The 16,616-nt window shown below is 54.3% G+C and overlaps 7 protein-coding genes across 7 annotated transcripts; all 7 read right to left on the bottom strand.

Moving 5' to 3' along the window:
* Positions 1-57: 57 nt before the first annotated feature.
* GMORB2_0171 (cofilin) lies at positions 58-1,619 on the bottom strand (the record flags this gene model as incomplete). The annotated part of the gene is made up of 5 exons (XM_035462157.1): positions 58-198; positions 257-305; positions 372-445; positions 546-729; positions 1,612-1,619. 5 exons carry the CDS (start codon positions 1,617-1,619, stop codon positions 58-60), a joined length of 456 nt encoding a protein of 151 aa, XP_035325087.1.
* A 617-nt stretch (positions 1,620-2,236) lies between these two features.
* On the bottom strand, positions 2,237-4,186 carry GMORB2_0172 (chaperonin GroEL; the record flags this gene model as incomplete). The annotated part of the gene is made up of 3 exons (XM_035462158.1): positions 2,237-3,750; positions 3,850-3,991; positions 4,079-4,186. The coding sequence occupies 3 exons, from the start codon at positions 4,184-4,186 to the stop codon at positions 2,237-2,239; spliced, it is 1,764 nt and encodes a 587-aa protein (XP_035325088.1).
* Positions 4,187-5,373: 1,187 nt separating this feature from the next.
* GMORB2_0173 (uncharacterized protein) lies at positions 5,374-7,720 on the bottom strand (the record flags this gene model as incomplete). The annotated part of the gene is made up of 5 exons (XM_035462159.1): positions 5,374-5,436; positions 5,500-6,030; positions 6,118-6,815; positions 6,902-7,194; positions 7,608-7,720. The coding sequence occupies 5 exons, from the start codon at positions 7,718-7,720 to the stop codon at positions 5,374-5,376; spliced, it is 1,698 nt and encodes a 565-aa protein (XP_035325089.1).
* Positions 7,721-9,023: 1,303 nt separating this feature from the next.
* Positions 9,024-10,214, bottom strand: GMORB2_0174 (uncharacterized protein; the record flags this gene model as incomplete). The annotated part of the gene is made up of 1 exon (XM_035462160.1): positions 9,024-10,214. One exon carries the CDS (start codon positions 10,212-10,214, stop codon positions 9,024-9,026), a length of 1,191 nt encoding a protein of 396 aa, XP_035325090.1.
* A 678-nt stretch (positions 10,215-10,892) lies between these two features.
* GMORB2_0175 (uncharacterized protein) lies at positions 10,893-11,595 on the bottom strand (the record flags this gene model as incomplete). The annotated part of the gene is made up of 4 exons (XM_035462161.1): positions 10,893-10,918; positions 10,994-11,304; positions 11,377-11,429; positions 11,521-11,595. The coding sequence occupies 4 exons, from the start codon at positions 11,593-11,595 to the stop codon at positions 10,893-10,895; spliced, it is 465 nt and encodes a 154-aa protein (XP_035325091.1).
* Positions 11,596-13,007: 1,412 nt separating this feature from the next.
* GMORB2_0176 (uncharacterized protein) lies at positions 13,008-13,427 on the bottom strand (the record flags this gene model as incomplete). Its single annotated transcript, XM_035462162.1, has 1 exon — positions 13,008-13,427. The coding sequence occupies one exon, from the start codon at positions 13,425-13,427 to the stop codon at positions 13,008-13,010; it is 420 nt and encodes a 139-aa protein (XP_035325092.1).
* A 735-nt stretch (positions 13,428-14,162) lies between these two features.
* GMORB2_0177 (Pfam:DUF3468) lies at positions 14,163-16,343 on the bottom strand (the record flags this gene model as incomplete). The annotated part of the gene is made up of 2 exons (XM_035462163.1): positions 14,163-15,134; positions 15,207-16,343. The coding sequence occupies 2 exons, from the start codon at positions 16,341-16,343 to the stop codon at positions 14,163-14,165; spliced, it is 2,109 nt and encodes a 702-aa protein (XP_035325093.1).
* Positions 16,344-16,616: the final 273 nt, after the last annotated feature.

Genomic DNA, 16,616 nt, shown 5'->3' on the forward strand with positions numbered 1-16,616 from the left:
TAAATAATTCATTCGCTCATATGGACAGCGCCGGCATTTATTTCAGACTTGCGACACTTAACCGGCGAGACCCTTGCTGACGACCTTGAGGATCGTGTCGTACTCAATGTCTTCGGAGTCGTTGGCCTGGAGCTCGGTGGCGATACCGGTGAGAGAGCGCTTGAGGGCCTCCTTGGAAGAGGCGTAGATCATCTTGGGCTGTGAGGGGGTTCAGTGAGTTGGCACGTATCTAGCATTGTATCAGAGCTTTGCGTACCTGAACACCGGCATCATCGGGAGACCAGGCGATGAAGGTGATCTTGTTGCTGTAGGGGTCGTAAGCCAAAAACTATCCTGACATAAAAGAGAAGAAATCGTGGCAAAATCCTTACCGGACACCGTCGCCAGAGGCGAGGTTGTACTCAAAGTCGTAAACGGCGTAGCGGGGGCCCTTGCCGACAGTACCCTGCACGAAATTTGCGTCATTAGTCGCAGAACCAGTCAAATGGAGGCGGGTGGGAAAGGAAGAGAGTGATATTCTTCCTTCTCCTGTAGAAAACACGTACGCTCTTGCTCTTGGAGGTGGCGTTGACAAGCTTCTCACGGAAGTTGTCCCAGTCCTTGTCGGACGAAGCCTCCTCGACAACGATCTCCTTGTAGTCGTCCGACAGCTTGTAGATGATGAACTTGTGCTTCTTCTCGAGCTTGAGCTCGTTGTAGGCGGAGATGCACTCCTGCGAAACGGAAGCTCTGCAAAAAACAACAGGGAAAATTCCCCGTAGCTGTTAGCCTCATGAAGTTTTCTATCATCCATTTCCTTTCGATTTTTCGTCTCCCTGCGACTACGTCGTCGCCAGAAATTGGTCGCGCGGGGCGGGGTAGCAACGGAGGGGGCGGGGAGGAGGGGAGGTGGCGCGGTGGTACTGTTGGACGTACCCGGATTGAGACTGTAAGGGGAAACACTGTTAGAATGACGAACGAAAGACAAGTAGAGAGCAAAACAGATGAACAATTGAAAGGGCGGTCCGACATACCATTGTTGCAGTAGGGTGATTTGCGCGTGAGAGGCAACCTAAGCTTTGGAGGGGTAGAACGGTTGAGCTTGTCAGTTGAGGGAACGGTTCACTGCGGGCAAAAGAAATATGTGCGAAGAAATGGAAAGGGGGAAAGCAAGATGAAGAGGAAATAGACAATATCAGGCGTTAGGGGAAAAAAGATGGCTTACAGGGGAGAGAGGAATGGTATGTACCTGCAGCTTGTGATGCGTTGTAAGATGCAAGAAAGATGAAGGCCTTTAAAACCAGGAGAAGAGAGAAGAAGAGGTTGATGTTCGGGTGTCCTAGTTAGGACTGGATGGAGGGGAAAACTGACGAAGTGGGCGAACCAGGCAGGAGCGCGCGGGGAGGCCCGGCTGGTAGTGGTGGCACCTGCTGCTGCGACTTCAGCTAGTGCTGCTGCTAGTTGATGCTATGCTGGCTTTACCCCCCCCCCCCCTATGACCCCTCCATAGGTCCAGCTCTCCAGCATGATACAGCTCTCTATTCTCTAGCGGGACGAGAGAAAAAAAAAACACACCACCTCAGCACACAGCAGAGAAGTCCACTACAGACTACCACTAACCACCAATCGCACTCATTCATGGTGGGGGTGGGTTGCCCCGTGAGATGGGCCACGTGACCCACTGCCAGACTTTGATTCTGGCTACCGATGACGAGTTTCTCTGCTCAGGTCCCAGCTGATTCGCAATAATATTGCAGTGTACATACGCGCGTTTGCAAGGCAAGTTCTATAAGAATGCATGAATCCTTCCATGCAAGTACTCGTGCGTGGTTCAGTAGGTTTGTTTGTAGTCAAAGTCGATTGTCCGGCTACCCGTTCCAAGATATCTACAGATTATAGGCATCACAACGGAAGGGGGACCGGATTCTGTAGAATAGTTTACATGGGTTATATTGTTCTGCCTTCCTATGTTTTCCCTATGCTTTTACAAGTAAGAAAGCTCTTCTTTTTTTTTTTTTGCTCTTGTATAATACAAATGTTTTCCAATAGGATATAAATACAGATTTTTGCGCGCAGCGGTAGATGCCGCTGCAAGTACAAGTAGAGAGCGGAGATGTGCGTAAACCCGTGGGAACCATCCTGTCCCCTGCGATGACAAGTCGTTGCATCATCAGACACATTGTTCCCAGCCCGAAAATCAAAACAAGGCGCCCGTCCGCATCTCGGCATATGCATCAAACATCGTGTACACTTCTCTTTACATCATGCCACCCATGCCGCCCATGCCGCCCATGCCGCCCATGCCACCCACGCCGCCACCAGCGCCCTTCTCCTCGGGAGCATCGACAATGGCGACCTCGGTGGTACCCAAAAGAGAGGCAACACCGCTGGCGTCGACGAGACCGGTGCGGACGACCTTGAAGGGGTCGAGGATACCGGCGGAGATCATGTCGACGTACTCGCCCTTGGAGGCGTCGAAGCCCTTCTGGAAGTCGGCGCCAAACTCGTCAGTCAGCTTTCCGACGACAACGGAGCTCTCGAGGCCGGCGTTGTCGATGATGTTGCGGGCAGGACGGGTGATGGCGTTCTTGACAATGGTGACACCGAGCTGCTGGTCAAAGTTGGCAGTCTTGATGTCGTTGAGTGCCTGGGAAGAGGCCTTGAGGAGGCCGGTACCACCGCCGGGCAGGATACCCTCCTCAACGGCAGCACGGGTAGCATTGAGAGCATCGACGAAGCGGTCCTTCTTCTCGCCGACCTCGACCTCGGACGAGCCGCCGACCTTGATGACGGCGACACCGCCCGAGAGCTTGGCGAGACGCTCCTGGAGCTTCTCCTTCTCGTACTCGGAAGTGGTGGGGTCAGCCATGACACCACGGATCTGCTCGCAGCGCTGGGAGATAGAATCCTTGGTACCCTCACCGTTGAGGACGATGGTGTCCTCCTTGGTGATGGTGATGGAACCGGTCGAACCTAGCAGGTCAGGGGTGACCTTGTCGAGCTTGATGTCGAGCTCGTCGGAGAAGACGGTACCGTTGGTGAGAACGGCGATGTCGCCGAGGATGGACTTGCGGTTGTCACCGAAGCCGGGAGCCTTCACGGCGGCGGCCTGGATCTGGCCACGGAGCTTGTTGAGGATCAGGACGGCGAGAGCCTCACCGTCAATGTCCTCGGCAATGATGACGAGAGGACGGCGCATCTTGGTGGCGAGCTCTAGGGAGGGGATGATGTCCTGGACGGCAGAGATCTTCTTCTCGGAGAGCAGGATGAGGGGGTTCTCGAACTCGGCCTTCTGGGACTTGGTGTCGGTGATGAAGTAAGGGGAGACGAAGCCACGGTCGAAGCGCATACCCTCGGTGACCTCGAGCTCATCCGACATGGTCTTGCCCTCCTTGACGGTGATGACACCCTCCTTGCCGACCTTCTCCATGGCGTTGGCGATCATCTTGCCGACGTGGTGGTCGCCGTTGGCAGAGATGGTGGCAACCTGGGCAATCTCCTCGCTGGTAGTGATGTCACGCTTGTTCTTCTGGAGGTACTCGACGACGGCGTCGGTGGCAGCCTGGATACCGCGGCGGAGATCCATGGGGTTGCAGCCGGCGGCAACGTTCTTAACCGTCTCGGAGAAGATGGCACGTGCCAGGACAGTGGCGCTGGTGGTACCGTCACCGGCAACCTCGTTCGTCTTGGAGGCGACGTCCTGGAGCAGGCGGGCACCCAGGTTCTCAAACTTGTCCTGGAGAGAGATGGCACGGGCGACCGTCACACCATCTGGCCGTTATTTGTCAGTGTCGGTTGCCCGGAGCGCGCGGAAGGGGAATAAAAGGCCAGGCAGCCAAGGGTGGTGGGGGACGTCTTGCTATTGCTTACCCTTGGTGATCTTGGGGGAGCCGAAGCTCGACTCGATGAGGACGTTACGTCCCTTGGGACCGAGAGTGGTAGCGACAGCCTTGGCCAGCGTGTCGACACCAGCCAGGAGAGAGGCACGGGCCTCAACACCGAACTTGAGCTCCTACTCACGAGAACGGCCAGGTGTCAGCCAACCGTACCAATTCCATCAACCCTAAGATTCTTTCCATCGAAATCACATGTATCGTACCTTGTGAGCAAAGCGCATCTGCTGACCGAGACCAGCACCGGCGCGGTACCTGGCGGCAGCAGTAGGGAGAGCCGAAGCCCTCACCCGCGAAGAGACAGCGCGCTGCATTGTGTGTGAAAAGGGAGGGGGGGGGGGGTATCAAAAGAATACAGGTATTACAAGAAGAAGCAGTGTACCTCGGCCTTGTAGAGTGGACGGAGAAAAAAGTGAGGTGCTGCGGAAGAGGGGGACGAGATAAATAGGAGGGAGAAGAGAGGATGATTGAAGGAAGAAGTTTCGAGCTTTTTGATTTCTCCTGGAGGAAGAGAAAAAAAGAAGAACGGCAGTATTGGAGTAGCTTCTCTGCGTACCCCGGCCCCAGAAAAAACTGGCACGGTCCGTCGGCTATTCGTCCATTGGTCCAGAACTCTTTGGACGCCCTGGGACGCAATACCCGAAAGGGCCTTAGCGTCGTCCCGTGTCAATTCGACTCCTTTCCAACGACATCCGCCGCCTGTCCATGGAATATTCCAGGCCGCCTCAGTAATGAGATACGATGCCCATTTTACGATTACGGTACATGCATACTGCCGAGGCATCCACCTTGTTGCCTTGCCATCATTTTGCAATCGGTATTCATTATTTCCACCAGTACAGTCGAAGTAATAATACGTCCTTATAAAACTCTTTCTTCTCTTCTTTTTTTTTGTCAAATCTTTGTCTGAGTTCCGACTGCTATTAGGACAGTGCTACAGGTAATCTGTACTACCGCTGTTGTTGTGTTGTTGCCAGGGCAAACGTACTGGTCGATGACAATTGCAACAGGTGCTATCCAGTGATATTATATATGTATCATGTACTCCGTACTCGTGCTCACCCTAAGGTCCTCCTACCGAAGAAAAACCCCCCTGAACTTCCTCATGCCCTCCCCGCAGAATCAGTGTTACATCATGGAATGTTCTCTGTTATGTGTGACGAAACAAGTATCGTTATTATAGAGCTCATACAAGACATTGCCCAATGCTGTGATAACTCATGCTCGTCTTAACAAAATCATCATCATCGTCCCAGAAGCAACGCTCGCCCGTCTGCGTAATCGTGCACACGTCAGTATTTAATTTCCAGCCATCCTTTCTAGGATCAAACAAAGATATATCCAAACTCCTCACTCAGATCCAAAAACAAAGGAAACGCAAGAGGAGCAAGGGGGGGAAAAAAGGGAAGAGAGTGATAGATATGGTAGTGACAACCTTGATCAAACCCTCAAGAATAAAAAATTAAAGCAAAACCAAAGGAAAACATATATCTTCACGCCCTCAATCGGCGGAATCGATGGAGTCACAACCCTCAAAGGCGTCATGGGCGAAAGCGCCGTCGTCCTTACCGAGCGAGTGTCAGCCAGCCAGCCACAAGCCTCCATCGGGACAGAAATTATCACTCACGAATAAGCCATCGAATGTACAGGTGATATCTTGTGCCTCGCCGGCATAGTCGCCGCCCGATGACTGGTCCGGGACGGCCCCGGAATATCCACTAGGAGGACTCCAGTGACTTGTCTGAACCGCCATGCCACACAGCCCACTCGGCGACTCCTGCTCATCGGAAAAGCTGTAACAGAATTCCGGCTGGCTGTCAGGCAGGGCATCCGTGAAGTAAGAGCCCTCCACAATGCTGTCGCTGATGGGCCGGGTCTCAGCACCGAACAGCTTCGAGGCACCTTGCTCCAACTCCCCGGCTGGCTCCGAGAGCATGGAGGGCAGTTGGGGAGAGACGATGGCCGTAGGCGCCCCGAGGAAGCTGCTAGACGGCTCTCTCTCGGAGCAACTCACGGCGGCCGCGCTGGCTCTGTTCCAGCCGGGGGCATCATCACCAAGTGGGCTGACCTGTGCGGTGCTGCTCGGCGCGGGGCGGCTCTGTATGGCGCTGTTCTGAATGGCTCCACCTTGGACGGAGGAGTTCCAGTTCAGAAGGAACTGTTGAAATTCTGTGAGCGACCAGAACATTATGATGAGGGACAGCGACGGTGGTTGTCAGCAGCTCGGGATGCATGATGTCATTACCTGGTTGCTAGCGAGGTCACCTGTGCCCATGGACCCGAAGACCTTCAACCAGCCGGAAGCAGAGTAGCTATGCCCTTGTCCAGTGCTGGTGCTGTGAGGCCAGCCTTGGGTGGCACCGCCCCGCCGCCGTTCGTTCCCGGGGACAGATGGGGAACCGCTGCCATCGCTCCGAGCCTGCGGGAACGGACGGGTGGAGGGGGATCTGGAGGGGGAGAAGCTGGGCCCAGTTTGGGATGAGGCAGGCAGGGGAGCGAATGGCGACGGCGTGGCAGGGGAACAAGGTACCGCCTGCCGAGGGGAGAAGTTGTAGCTCTCGGAGGGGCTTGGAAACGCTGCCTCTCGGATCTCTTCATCCCTCCCGGCGTACGAGCAGGGGAGCGGGTACTTTCGGTCCTCCATCTCCTCGTCATATGTGACGGGGCGGATGGCCTCCTGGCTTGCGCCCTCGGACTCATCACGGACCCAGCCGCGGATCTCAGACTCGGGGACGGTCGTGGTAGGATTCCTCCCATTGATTGGAGGCACGATATGCCCCTCTGCGAGGAGATCACGACGCAGCCGGTTTGTATACTGCGTGATGGCCGAGGCGGAGGAGCCCGGGTGAAGCCGGTGGGCGACCACGTCCCAAGGGATGTGCGTCTTAACTCTGCCAAGCTCGAACAGCAAGTTGAGCAAGAGCTTTTCCGCCATCCGGGGCCCTGAAGACGCGCGTTGCATGTTAGGACCATGACCATATTGGACGGCTTGGGCCTTCCCTCCCACTCAATGCCGATGGGCAACTTACGGGTCCAAGGGATCAGGGATCGGCCTGGAACACGGCCATTCAGACGTCGCTCGTCAGCCGTGGGCGGCCGGGACGTGAAGGTAGTCCTCTTCTTCACAGCCTTACTTGCCGGCGGTGTCGAAGGGTCCTTGGCAGCAGACTTGGCGAGAGTCTTCTTTGCCGGGGAGCGCACCTTCTTCACCACCTTGGAGGAAGCTGAGCGGTGTTCGCCGAAGACGTCAGCATCGTTCTCCGAGCTGCCCGTTTTGGGGCCACGGGGAGGCATGGCCTGTGGTGGTTCTGGAGCGAGTTGACTGGTTTTGATATCTAATATTAGCTATGCGTTGACTCTCGTATGCTGGGTTAGTCATTGTGGAGAAGGGGGATCATGCTCAGTCATGCGTGACTTGCCGGTAGGTGAGGGAGTATGTTACAATTTATCTGACTGTCCTTGGAGAGAAGCCGAGGACTGGGATATGAAGATGTGTGCGATGCCAGGAAAGAAAGAAAAACTCTTGCCGTGGGTGTATGTGTGCGTAATAAGTACCCGACAATAGAGAAGGCTGGAAGGCGAAAGGCAGATGGTGTTCGGAGGCAGAACATAGCCGAGGGCATATTCTGGACAGTAGAAACGGAAACTCCAAAAGCATTTCAGGGCGGACGTGCAATTCTCGTTTCCAGTGTCCATCTTCCCATCTTCGAAGAATAACAGAACAGAGGCGCTAACAACGATAGATAGCCCGTTGAGGTCCAGAAAAGCAAGAGTATGAAGAGGACGAGTGCGCAGATCATACAGATATAAACATGAATACACAAGGCCAAAATGAACAGCAGCAGCATGATAACAGAGGTGTCGGACCTACAGAGTGATTCGACAAGGTGGCTACTCGAGGAGGGAATTGCAACAGGAGAAAGCGTTGAACAATGGAGAATTTCCTTTTTCGGCGGACAGCTGCCAGGGCACTGGTCCGGAGTGCTGGCACCTGCCAAAGTGTCAGCCACCTCGGCAGTTGCCGGGTGTTGCAGGTGCACTGCGTTCCCAGGCCACCAGCCTGTAGCCACCACTGTAACCAAGGGCTCGGCACCCGTAGAGTGACTTGGGGTGCAGTGCTGGGCGGGAAGCTGCCTCGATGGGCGCGTTCAATCACTGGCCCATTCTCTCTAAGAGCCCGACGGACATTCACTCTGACGCCCACCGCCACGCAGCCCCTGGGTGGCCGATCGGGTGAACTGGAATGTCGAGGGGGCCTATCTCCTTGCTCATGCAGTAATATCCCCAACTGATGCCGCTTTAGCCTGAGTGATGCGGCTACGTATGCTTATCGTTATCGTTATCATTATTATCATCACGTGCATGTGCAGCCGCCGGAGCAACGTTTCGTCTCATGTCAACACTTACATGAGTGGAATTAGATGCTTGAGTTAGCCAGCAGCCTGATCAAACTTTTCTCTTTCCAGTATAAACGCCATATTCTATCTATGCAGGCTTCGGAAAGTTGATTGAATGCAGCGAGGACGGGTAAACAGAGAGAAGCCTGGAAGACTACGTAGTGGAGAGCCGTTGCTACAAGGACTAAAAAGCCACGCGGTATGGGTACTTTTGTAATGTTAATACTAGTATACAGCGGTTAGTAATGGACATTTAGACATTGGCCGGACGATCATTCGCGACCAACCTAGGCCCAAGGCCGCACACATCGCTAACGCAGGGGCTACTTTCATTGCCAGGAAACGAGTCGGCTTGGGAAGACGGTTGGGTGATATGGCCAAGGAAGGCGACTGCTTATCTGACCTTCTCAATATAATGTTATACGCAGAGCGTTTACACATGACGTCTCTGCTCATGCCTGCAGTGATGAGCTAGCCTCGCTAGCAAAGGTAGCTTCAGGGGAGTTTCTTTCACGATGAGGAGAAGAAGAGATTCCCATTCCACCCTGCATAGATCAGGTCTCTTCCCGACGCTATCGTGAGCCGGCTCTCAGCAGTGCCTGAGTAGACATCTACAGAAGCGGCCATGCTGCTGTAGGGCGGAAAGTCTAGATTAGATTCAGGAGATGGCAGATATTGATCTCCCTCCGTAATACCCCAAGGTACATTGCGGTGGCATAACAGCTGGAGAGAGCGCAAGGCTCCAGGAATTGCATCACCCTCTCCCAAAGACTCTTCTCCATACCCTCCCGAAAACTCCCCGACGAAGTGACAGCGGGTCGCTCTCCCGGGAAGCCTGCCTGTTCATGTTGACGACAATCATGGAGGAGAGGAGATGGTAGTCGATTGCGACCGCTGTAGAGGCCGATGCCCTGATCTCAGCCTCCCTGTCCACAAGTGCCACCATGGCCGTTTGCTGCGCCTGCATGATCTTGTATATCGCCTCTGACGTCTCGTGGCAGACGGCCTGTGCGGTGATTCTTTGGATGGCCACAGGGAGGTTGGTGACCACGTCGCAGAGTTGCTCGACAGCAGGAGCTATGCCGGAGAGTTGCTTAACGGTGGGGACCACGTCGGAAAGCTGATTGACCATGGGACCGAGGGGAAGGAGGTTGTTGACTGCGTCGGACATCTTCTCGGTGTTCTCTTCGACGGACCGGATTGAATCATCCAGGAAGCGGTTTTGACCTTGGGCCCGCTTGTGATCCGTAGCCAAGATCTTGAGCCACGTAGTAACGTAGCCCAGTTCCTCACGGAGAGGCTCTGCCACAGACCTCTCGGCAGACTCCCTGATGAGGGAAAGGACCTCCTTGGCCAGTGACTCGGCGTCAGAAAAGCTGTCGCTGCCCCTGAAGCGGGAGTCGAAGCTGGGAGAGGAGGGGGTCTCAGAGGTGGCAGCACCTGAGCCGTCGCTCTCGTAGTTCCCGGTGATCATCCTGTCCAGCTCAGTGGCAGATCCGATGACGACTTCCTGGCCTGCGCAGTCCAGCTGCCTGTCGGAGGAGGATGGATGGGTCCCTTTGTTGGTCGAGGAAGCCAGCGTTGACAAGAGTTCCGGGTGTTCGAGGTGTATCTCGCTGATATATCTCTGCTCCTCCCGGTTTACCTCCCGGGAGTCTGTAACCGCGAAGAAGCAAGCATCTTCGTCTGTATCGCGGGTGGAGACGGCGGTTAAGCTTGGTGGTCTGGTGGCACCAGTGCTTTCCGAGCTGGAATGGCGGGCTGATGCAGAGCGTGGCGGTTGGTAGCACAGGCGACGCAGGTACAGGACTTCGCCCTTGGGGATGGCATCTGTAGACATTGCGATGTTGAGATGAAGAGTCAATCTCAGAGTAGAGTTGGAAGTTTTGTAGAATTCAAAGACAAATGAGGGCGCATGGGATGGAAAGTTGAAGATTCTGACCATGGTTCGGAGATGTCTGAGTCGAGTCGAGGAATATGGAATGCTTCAAAAGGCTCCTGAGGAGTAGGGCGTTTATATTGTTCTGGCTTTGGGGGGGGGGGCATGAGCATGTTCTGCTGGGAGTCATTGTCGAAGAGATCATCTCGGCATTGAACAATGCATCTTTCGATCACGACAATGGTGCGCTATCGAGAAACCCCGGCGAGGATATACGTTGAGTGGGGAAGAGTGCCATTGGGAAATCCAATCAATGGGCCGACAATGGCGCGCTTTGCATGCTTCTATTGTCCGAAGATGTTGTATAGACCTATTCTCTCAACATATTTTCTACAGATAACTATCTCTGGCTCTCCGGAATGGCATATGCGGACGTTTATGGAATCCTGTGATACAGTTGAACACTGTCACGACATGAGACTTATCAAAGTAAACAACTGGAGGCATCACACTTACAGATCCTCTTGTGGCTTGCGGGGGAACTTTCAATTCTGTGCCTCTCTACCCATTGCATCAACCTGATGTAATTTCCCATCCCTTGATCCTTTTTCCCATTATATGTTGAGGGCTCCGTGTGTTGAAGAAGCTACTCTGTATCCAGCAATGTTGTTGTATCCATCCATCTGCTCGGTGCCTACGAAACTTTACGAGAGTCATGTGCGGCCAAGTTCAAGGGCAAGGAGTTCAGGCCTCATCCGTAGAGGGAGGGTCTGTCAGGGTAAGGCAGTCAGTAGAGGCGTGTGTGCGAGATGAGGGGAAGCAGAGGCGAACGGTCGTGAACGCACCCGAAAGAGCGGGCTCGCTATCGAGAGCCTCGTCCTCGCCAGCATCAGACTGGGTACCAGTCTCGGTCTCAGGCTTCCACTCTTTCTTGGGCTCGTTATGATGGGCATCATTGCTGCCCTCGATGGGAGTAGGCCTGTCTCTAGGGACCATGGTACGCTTCTTTGTAGGAGAGCCCCCATCTTCGGGCGCCTTGGCGGTCCGCTTCCTAGGAGACGTCTTGGGTGTCTCGCCGCCGTACTTGGGCTCAGGCTCGGCAGGCTTCGAGTTGCTGACGCCGTGGGCCTTGAGCATCCTTTCGTAGCGCTTTTGGCTAAATTTTTTATATGTAGAAGAAGAATATCAGCCGACGGAGTATGGGGAGGGGAGAGGAGAAGAGTCCTACGCAGCACCCTTGGAAACAATTCCAAGCTCTGTAGCAACGGCGGCAAACTCCGGCTGTGGAGGTTGACTGAATTAGTTACCGAGATCGAGGTTGATGAAGCCAGGTATGTTGGTTATCCGGTTGGTAGAATGGAAAGTTCGTTACCCTTCCGTTGCTAGTGTGCCTGATGCACGAGACAAGGAACCGAACTTGCTCGGCAGTATCAACCTTGGTGGCCATTTTGAGATTGAAAGTCAAGGAAAGGAGTTCTTCAATATAGCCTATGCTCTTCTACGTGAAACAAGATGAGTATTGTGGTCCGGAGAGACGTGATTTGTCTGTATGTATCTGCGTGTTCGGTCATGGGGTTGCGAGAGAGTGGGATGGGACTTTGCTTGATGGCGTATCCCAGCAGGCATATTTGCGAGAAACACTTACTGTTTGAAGTGTGTAGTGATCGACCGAAATATATCAGCTACCAAGATATAGCAAATCTATGATGGATGTCTGTATATCTGCTTGCAACTCTCGAGGGATGTGATGCGAAGGATGAGAAGAGAAGAAGGGCGAAGGAAACGAGAGTTGGGGAGAGGAGCGAGTAACTGCGAAGAGAAAGAAATAGAAAGAAAACCCTCCCCCGAATTCTACGGGTAGCCGGATTTCACCCAGATACCAAGATACTGTCAGCTGAACATTGCCGCGTGTGCTGAAGCCCATAACAGTTCAGTAGAGGGCGAGCTGCAACCCCAACCCACACCCACAGTCCCATTGCCTAGGATATGTTCGGAAATCTCAGCCCAGGCTGGAACCCTGCGCCTACATGTGCCATCGGTACAAGATGAACCGTGCTACCGTATGGAATGACGTAAAGATATGATGTTTGCACTGCCCAAGATGAGAAGAAAGTGAGCTGGAGTGCTTGACAAGTGCTTGACCCAGCGAACCACAGGATCCGTTAAGCGAGATGAGAAGAGTGGCACCGTGATCAGCGGGTACAACTTGCCTACAGGTATATTGAAAAAGAAAAAAAATGAGGTCCTAGTTCATGAAAGATATCTTCAGAGGGGTTGAGGTAGAAGCTACGGTTTTCTGAGAGCAACTGATGCGCGTCATGTCTCGAGCGAGAGCATATTCGTTCAACATGACATGTAGCAATACTATATTACATGTGGTTGGTGCGATATTGGGACGTGCAGGCTTGGTGAGATTCAACTACGTGGGCAGATAATGTCGTGTGGCTGTAGAGAAGTGAATACGCGAAAATACAATCCGTAACGTTGTAGATGGTTATCTTGGACGGATGGAGCCTTGGGCCCGGAAAGAATCACCATTCTCTCCATTCTCTCCGGATTGCAGTGTATGCAGGCAGCCATGCTAGCTGTGAAAGTTATACATATTCATGAGTTGAAAGATGTTTCGTTCAGTACGATCCTCATCAAGTATCGATTTGACCTATTCCACGAGATGAACCTGCCAACGCTAACATCACCCAGGTCCCATCACCCACACCTCGATGTTCAATATACCCCCCCTCCTCCTCCCTCCCCATTACACCCAGCCTCGAATATAGCATCGAACCAGCTAGTACCAGACTGCCTTCTCCGTACATGCATCGCGGTACTCTGTAGAGGTGTTAAAGAGCTGGGCCCACGTTAAATCTGGCCATCACTGTCTAAACCCTTGCTGGCCACCGTCTGCTGGGCGTCTCCGGATTCTCCATGGGCATCTCCCGGGATGAAATCTTCAGAAGTGTCGAAGCCAGCATATTCCTCCTTCTTGACCTTCTTGCGTGGCGTAGCCGGCTTCTTGGCAACCTTGTCGGCGGCGGCGGCGGCCTTGCGAGGACTAGCCCCCGCACCGGCAGACGAGGAAGGGTCGGTGCGCCAGCCATGGCGGATCGACATCTGACGCCATCTCTCCTTGGCACACTTGGAGTCCTTGAGCCCGAGGGCGTCGGCGACCCTGTCCCAGTCGGTGTCGGGCTTCTGGGTCATGTTGTCGAACAGAGCCTTGATGAAGCGCATCTCTGTGTCGGAGAGGGTTCCTGTGTCTGAGGACTTCTTGGGAGGCATGGTAGCTTTCTGTAAAGGGAGATGAAATATTCATAAATAAATATCTATAAAAAGAGGAAGAAGAAGCAGTAGAAGTAGAAGAAGAGGGAGGAGGAGGAGGAGGAGGAGGAGGAAGTCTTATCTATACCCGTCTTGAAAGTGCCGTTAGGCTTTGGGATATTATGTTCAATATTGTTTGAGGGGAGATGCTTGCTATGTTGTGTTGCGTTGCCAGTTAACGATGCGTCCGGGAGCTTGAGATGTTTGGGACTTATGTAGCGCGTTCAGAGTGAATACTAAAGATGGGGAAGACAAATCTTCCACGATTGACTGACAGCGGTGAAATGGATCAGAAGGAAGAGAAATCAGCTGACTCGTGTAGCTATTGTTGCTATGTGGTCAGCCATTGAACAGTGGATGAATAGAAGCTCATGAATGGGCTTTGTATGGAGAGGCAGGAATTGAGTGAATGCATCTACGCAGTACTGCCTGTACATGCAACTCCCGGAATCCCTTTGAGCCCTAGGCAGTTTCCCAAGTAGTTTCCATGTTCGATGGATATCTCCCGACTTCAGCCTGGATCACTCTCGACTCTTTCCAGGAGCACAGGCCTTGACCTGAGGCGGGCTTATGTCGCTTCTGGATACGAGATGTGCTAGTATTGTAATGTGTCACATATCATGGTATTGAAGTAATCACTGCCACTTGGACATTGCGTACATTTCGATATCGTACAAGATCATACACGCATTTCCATCATGCAAAAAACATGTATATGCCCTTCTCCCTTGCAATGTCCAGCCAGCTGACACCTGCGTCGTCCAGTTTCCGCCTAGCCCAGATCTCCTCGGCAAGCTGGAGCGCCGCCTCGAAAGTCCTGATGCCACTGCGTCTGAAGCATCCCCGGAGCCACGACGCAAACTTCTCCTGCACCGCCGCATCCAGAGCCTCGCAGGCGGCCACGAAACCCGCCCACGCAAAGGCAGCAGAGCAGTAGTCCACGCTCATGTACCCATCCAACTGCTCGCACTGGAGGAGCACATCGATCGTCTCCTCCACCTGCGCCTGGAGGATGGTGGAGTCGACGTCGAGCACCTTTCTGTAATAGTATATCATGAGGGCGTGCTTCAACGCCAGAAGCATATTGTTGAGCAGTGCCTGGTTGGACTGCGTCAGGGTCCAGCCTTCGATGCTGTTTCCCGGGTTGCACGTCGCCTCCCAGTGACATATGCACTTCTCCAGAACCTTTGTGCGCTGCTGGTACTGCTGCCACGTCAGGTTCGCCTCCGCAGGCCTCTGCAGCAGGACATGCCGTTCGTTCCCCAGCCTCAGGGCCTCGGAGAGGAGGACCAGGAACGACTCGGGTACGCCGAATATCGACGGGTACAGCGTGAGGTGCCATCGGCCGGGGACTTCCAGGAGGAGGTCGTTCTCGCCGAGCGGCATGGGCTTGTCCATCAGGAGCCGGTAGTCTAGTCGACCGTCCCATGGCCTGGCCCGAAGGGGCGACTGCTCTTGACCTGTCCCGGACTGGGAGCGCTGCTCGGGTTCTGGTAAGCCCTTGGCCTCCAGAAAGGTACTCTCGTGCATGATCTTGAGGTAGGCGTAGCAGTGGTGCAGCATGCGGACCCTGCGGGACTTCTGGGGCTTGGCCAGGCCCCGTTGGCGGATGAGCGCCCCGGCATCATGCAAGCAGCACCTGGTATGCTTCCACTGTCCGCTGAATACCTGTACCTAGTGTCAGCACGGTGCTGTGATATACAAAGGGGGCGGGGCGGGGCATGATGGAGGGGCCCTCACCGTGGCTGTCGCCATGGAGAGCAAGGCCATCAACGTCTCCTTGTACTTTGCCCTCTTTGGTAGTAGTCCTTGCTCATACAAGGCTGTCTTGAGAGTCTGCTGAGCGAGATCCAGATAGCCGTTGGCGCGATCCTTCCAGTACCGGGCGTGCGGTTCCGCAGAAAGGGTCCCCTTGTGAAACGCGCTGATGGAGAGCAAGGCCTGAAAGATACACAGGCTTGCATAGTTGGGTATCATGCCGACGGTCAGGCTTGCCAACGTGTTCATGGCACTCGGCAAGAACAAGATGTTCCACGGTGTCTTTTGGTTCTTTAGCGGCGAGAACAGCGAGATGACCGAGGTTTGGTAGTGGTGTAGGAGGGAGGGTGCATCAGCCGGGGCATGCCCGGCCGACGGAAACAGCCTCTGGCCTAGCAAGGGCGACGTGATGCAGACCGAACTGGAGGACGTGACATCCTCGACGCGATCCCGGGGCCCAAGACCAGAATGCGACGAGTGTCTCGAGCATTGTGGCGACGGCAGGTCTCCCAGGAAGCCGGGCAAGTCATGATGCCTGTGGCTGGGTTCGACACCGCCATTGATATCTAGATGTGCATCTCTAAACGTAGACGTGAACTCTCTCCGGGCTCCGGGCTCGTCCGGGAGCAGGATGTCCAAGATGGATAGCGAAGACGGGCTTTTAGCAGTCGACTGCCTTCGTTGCTGCTGGTGATTTCCGCCCACTCCCCTCTCAGGCCTAAAGACACCAAACGGCCCCCGCATCAATTCCTGGGCCTTGCCCGTCGGCGCCCCGGCATCAAATCGGGCTCCGGTAGAATCCACGAGCAACAAGACATCGTCGGTTGTCTTTGGCGGAACAGCAGAGAGCACATCCTGGCTCATCCGTCGACGATAAGCCTCTGTGAAGAGTGGCCTGCGGAAACTACCGGGACTGTCATCGCCGTCGCCGTTCTTTTGCTGTCGTTGGCTGCCATTGAGCGCCCCGCAATGCTCGAAACTGAAGGTGATGCGTATGTCGTATCCCCCGCACCGGATTCCCAGACGGTCGCACACGGCACACCTCGGACGACCCTCGTCGCATTTTGTGTGGGACGTGCGGCAAGTTGAGCAACCGCCCAGGGAACGGGTCTTGGCCATTGCCTCGCTTGGAGCGGGAAGGGGAACAGATCGAGGAGAAACGAGAAGAGGGGGAAAGGCTCCCCCTCAGATGGTGGTTCCTGTTTTTGGCCTTCTTTCTCCCCGGTATGGCGTTGAGGTATCGAGAGATCAGGCAGCCATGTCTGTTTGGAGCTGTACCCGGCATTCCCAGAGATGAGAGGAAGAGGAAAGTCTCATGGGAATTGTTCCCGACAGGTGGGGAAACCCGGTCTGGCAAGAAAAAAAACAGGAAAGTCACCCCCTACCGCGAGG

This window comes from Geosmithia morbida (assembly GCF_012550715.1).
Source record: "Geosmithia morbida isolate 1262 chromosome Unknown scaffold_0, whole genome shotgun sequence".
Taxonomy (NCBI): domain Eukaryota; kingdom Fungi; phylum Ascomycota; class Sordariomycetes; order Hypocreales; family Bionectriaceae; genus Geosmithia; species Geosmithia morbida.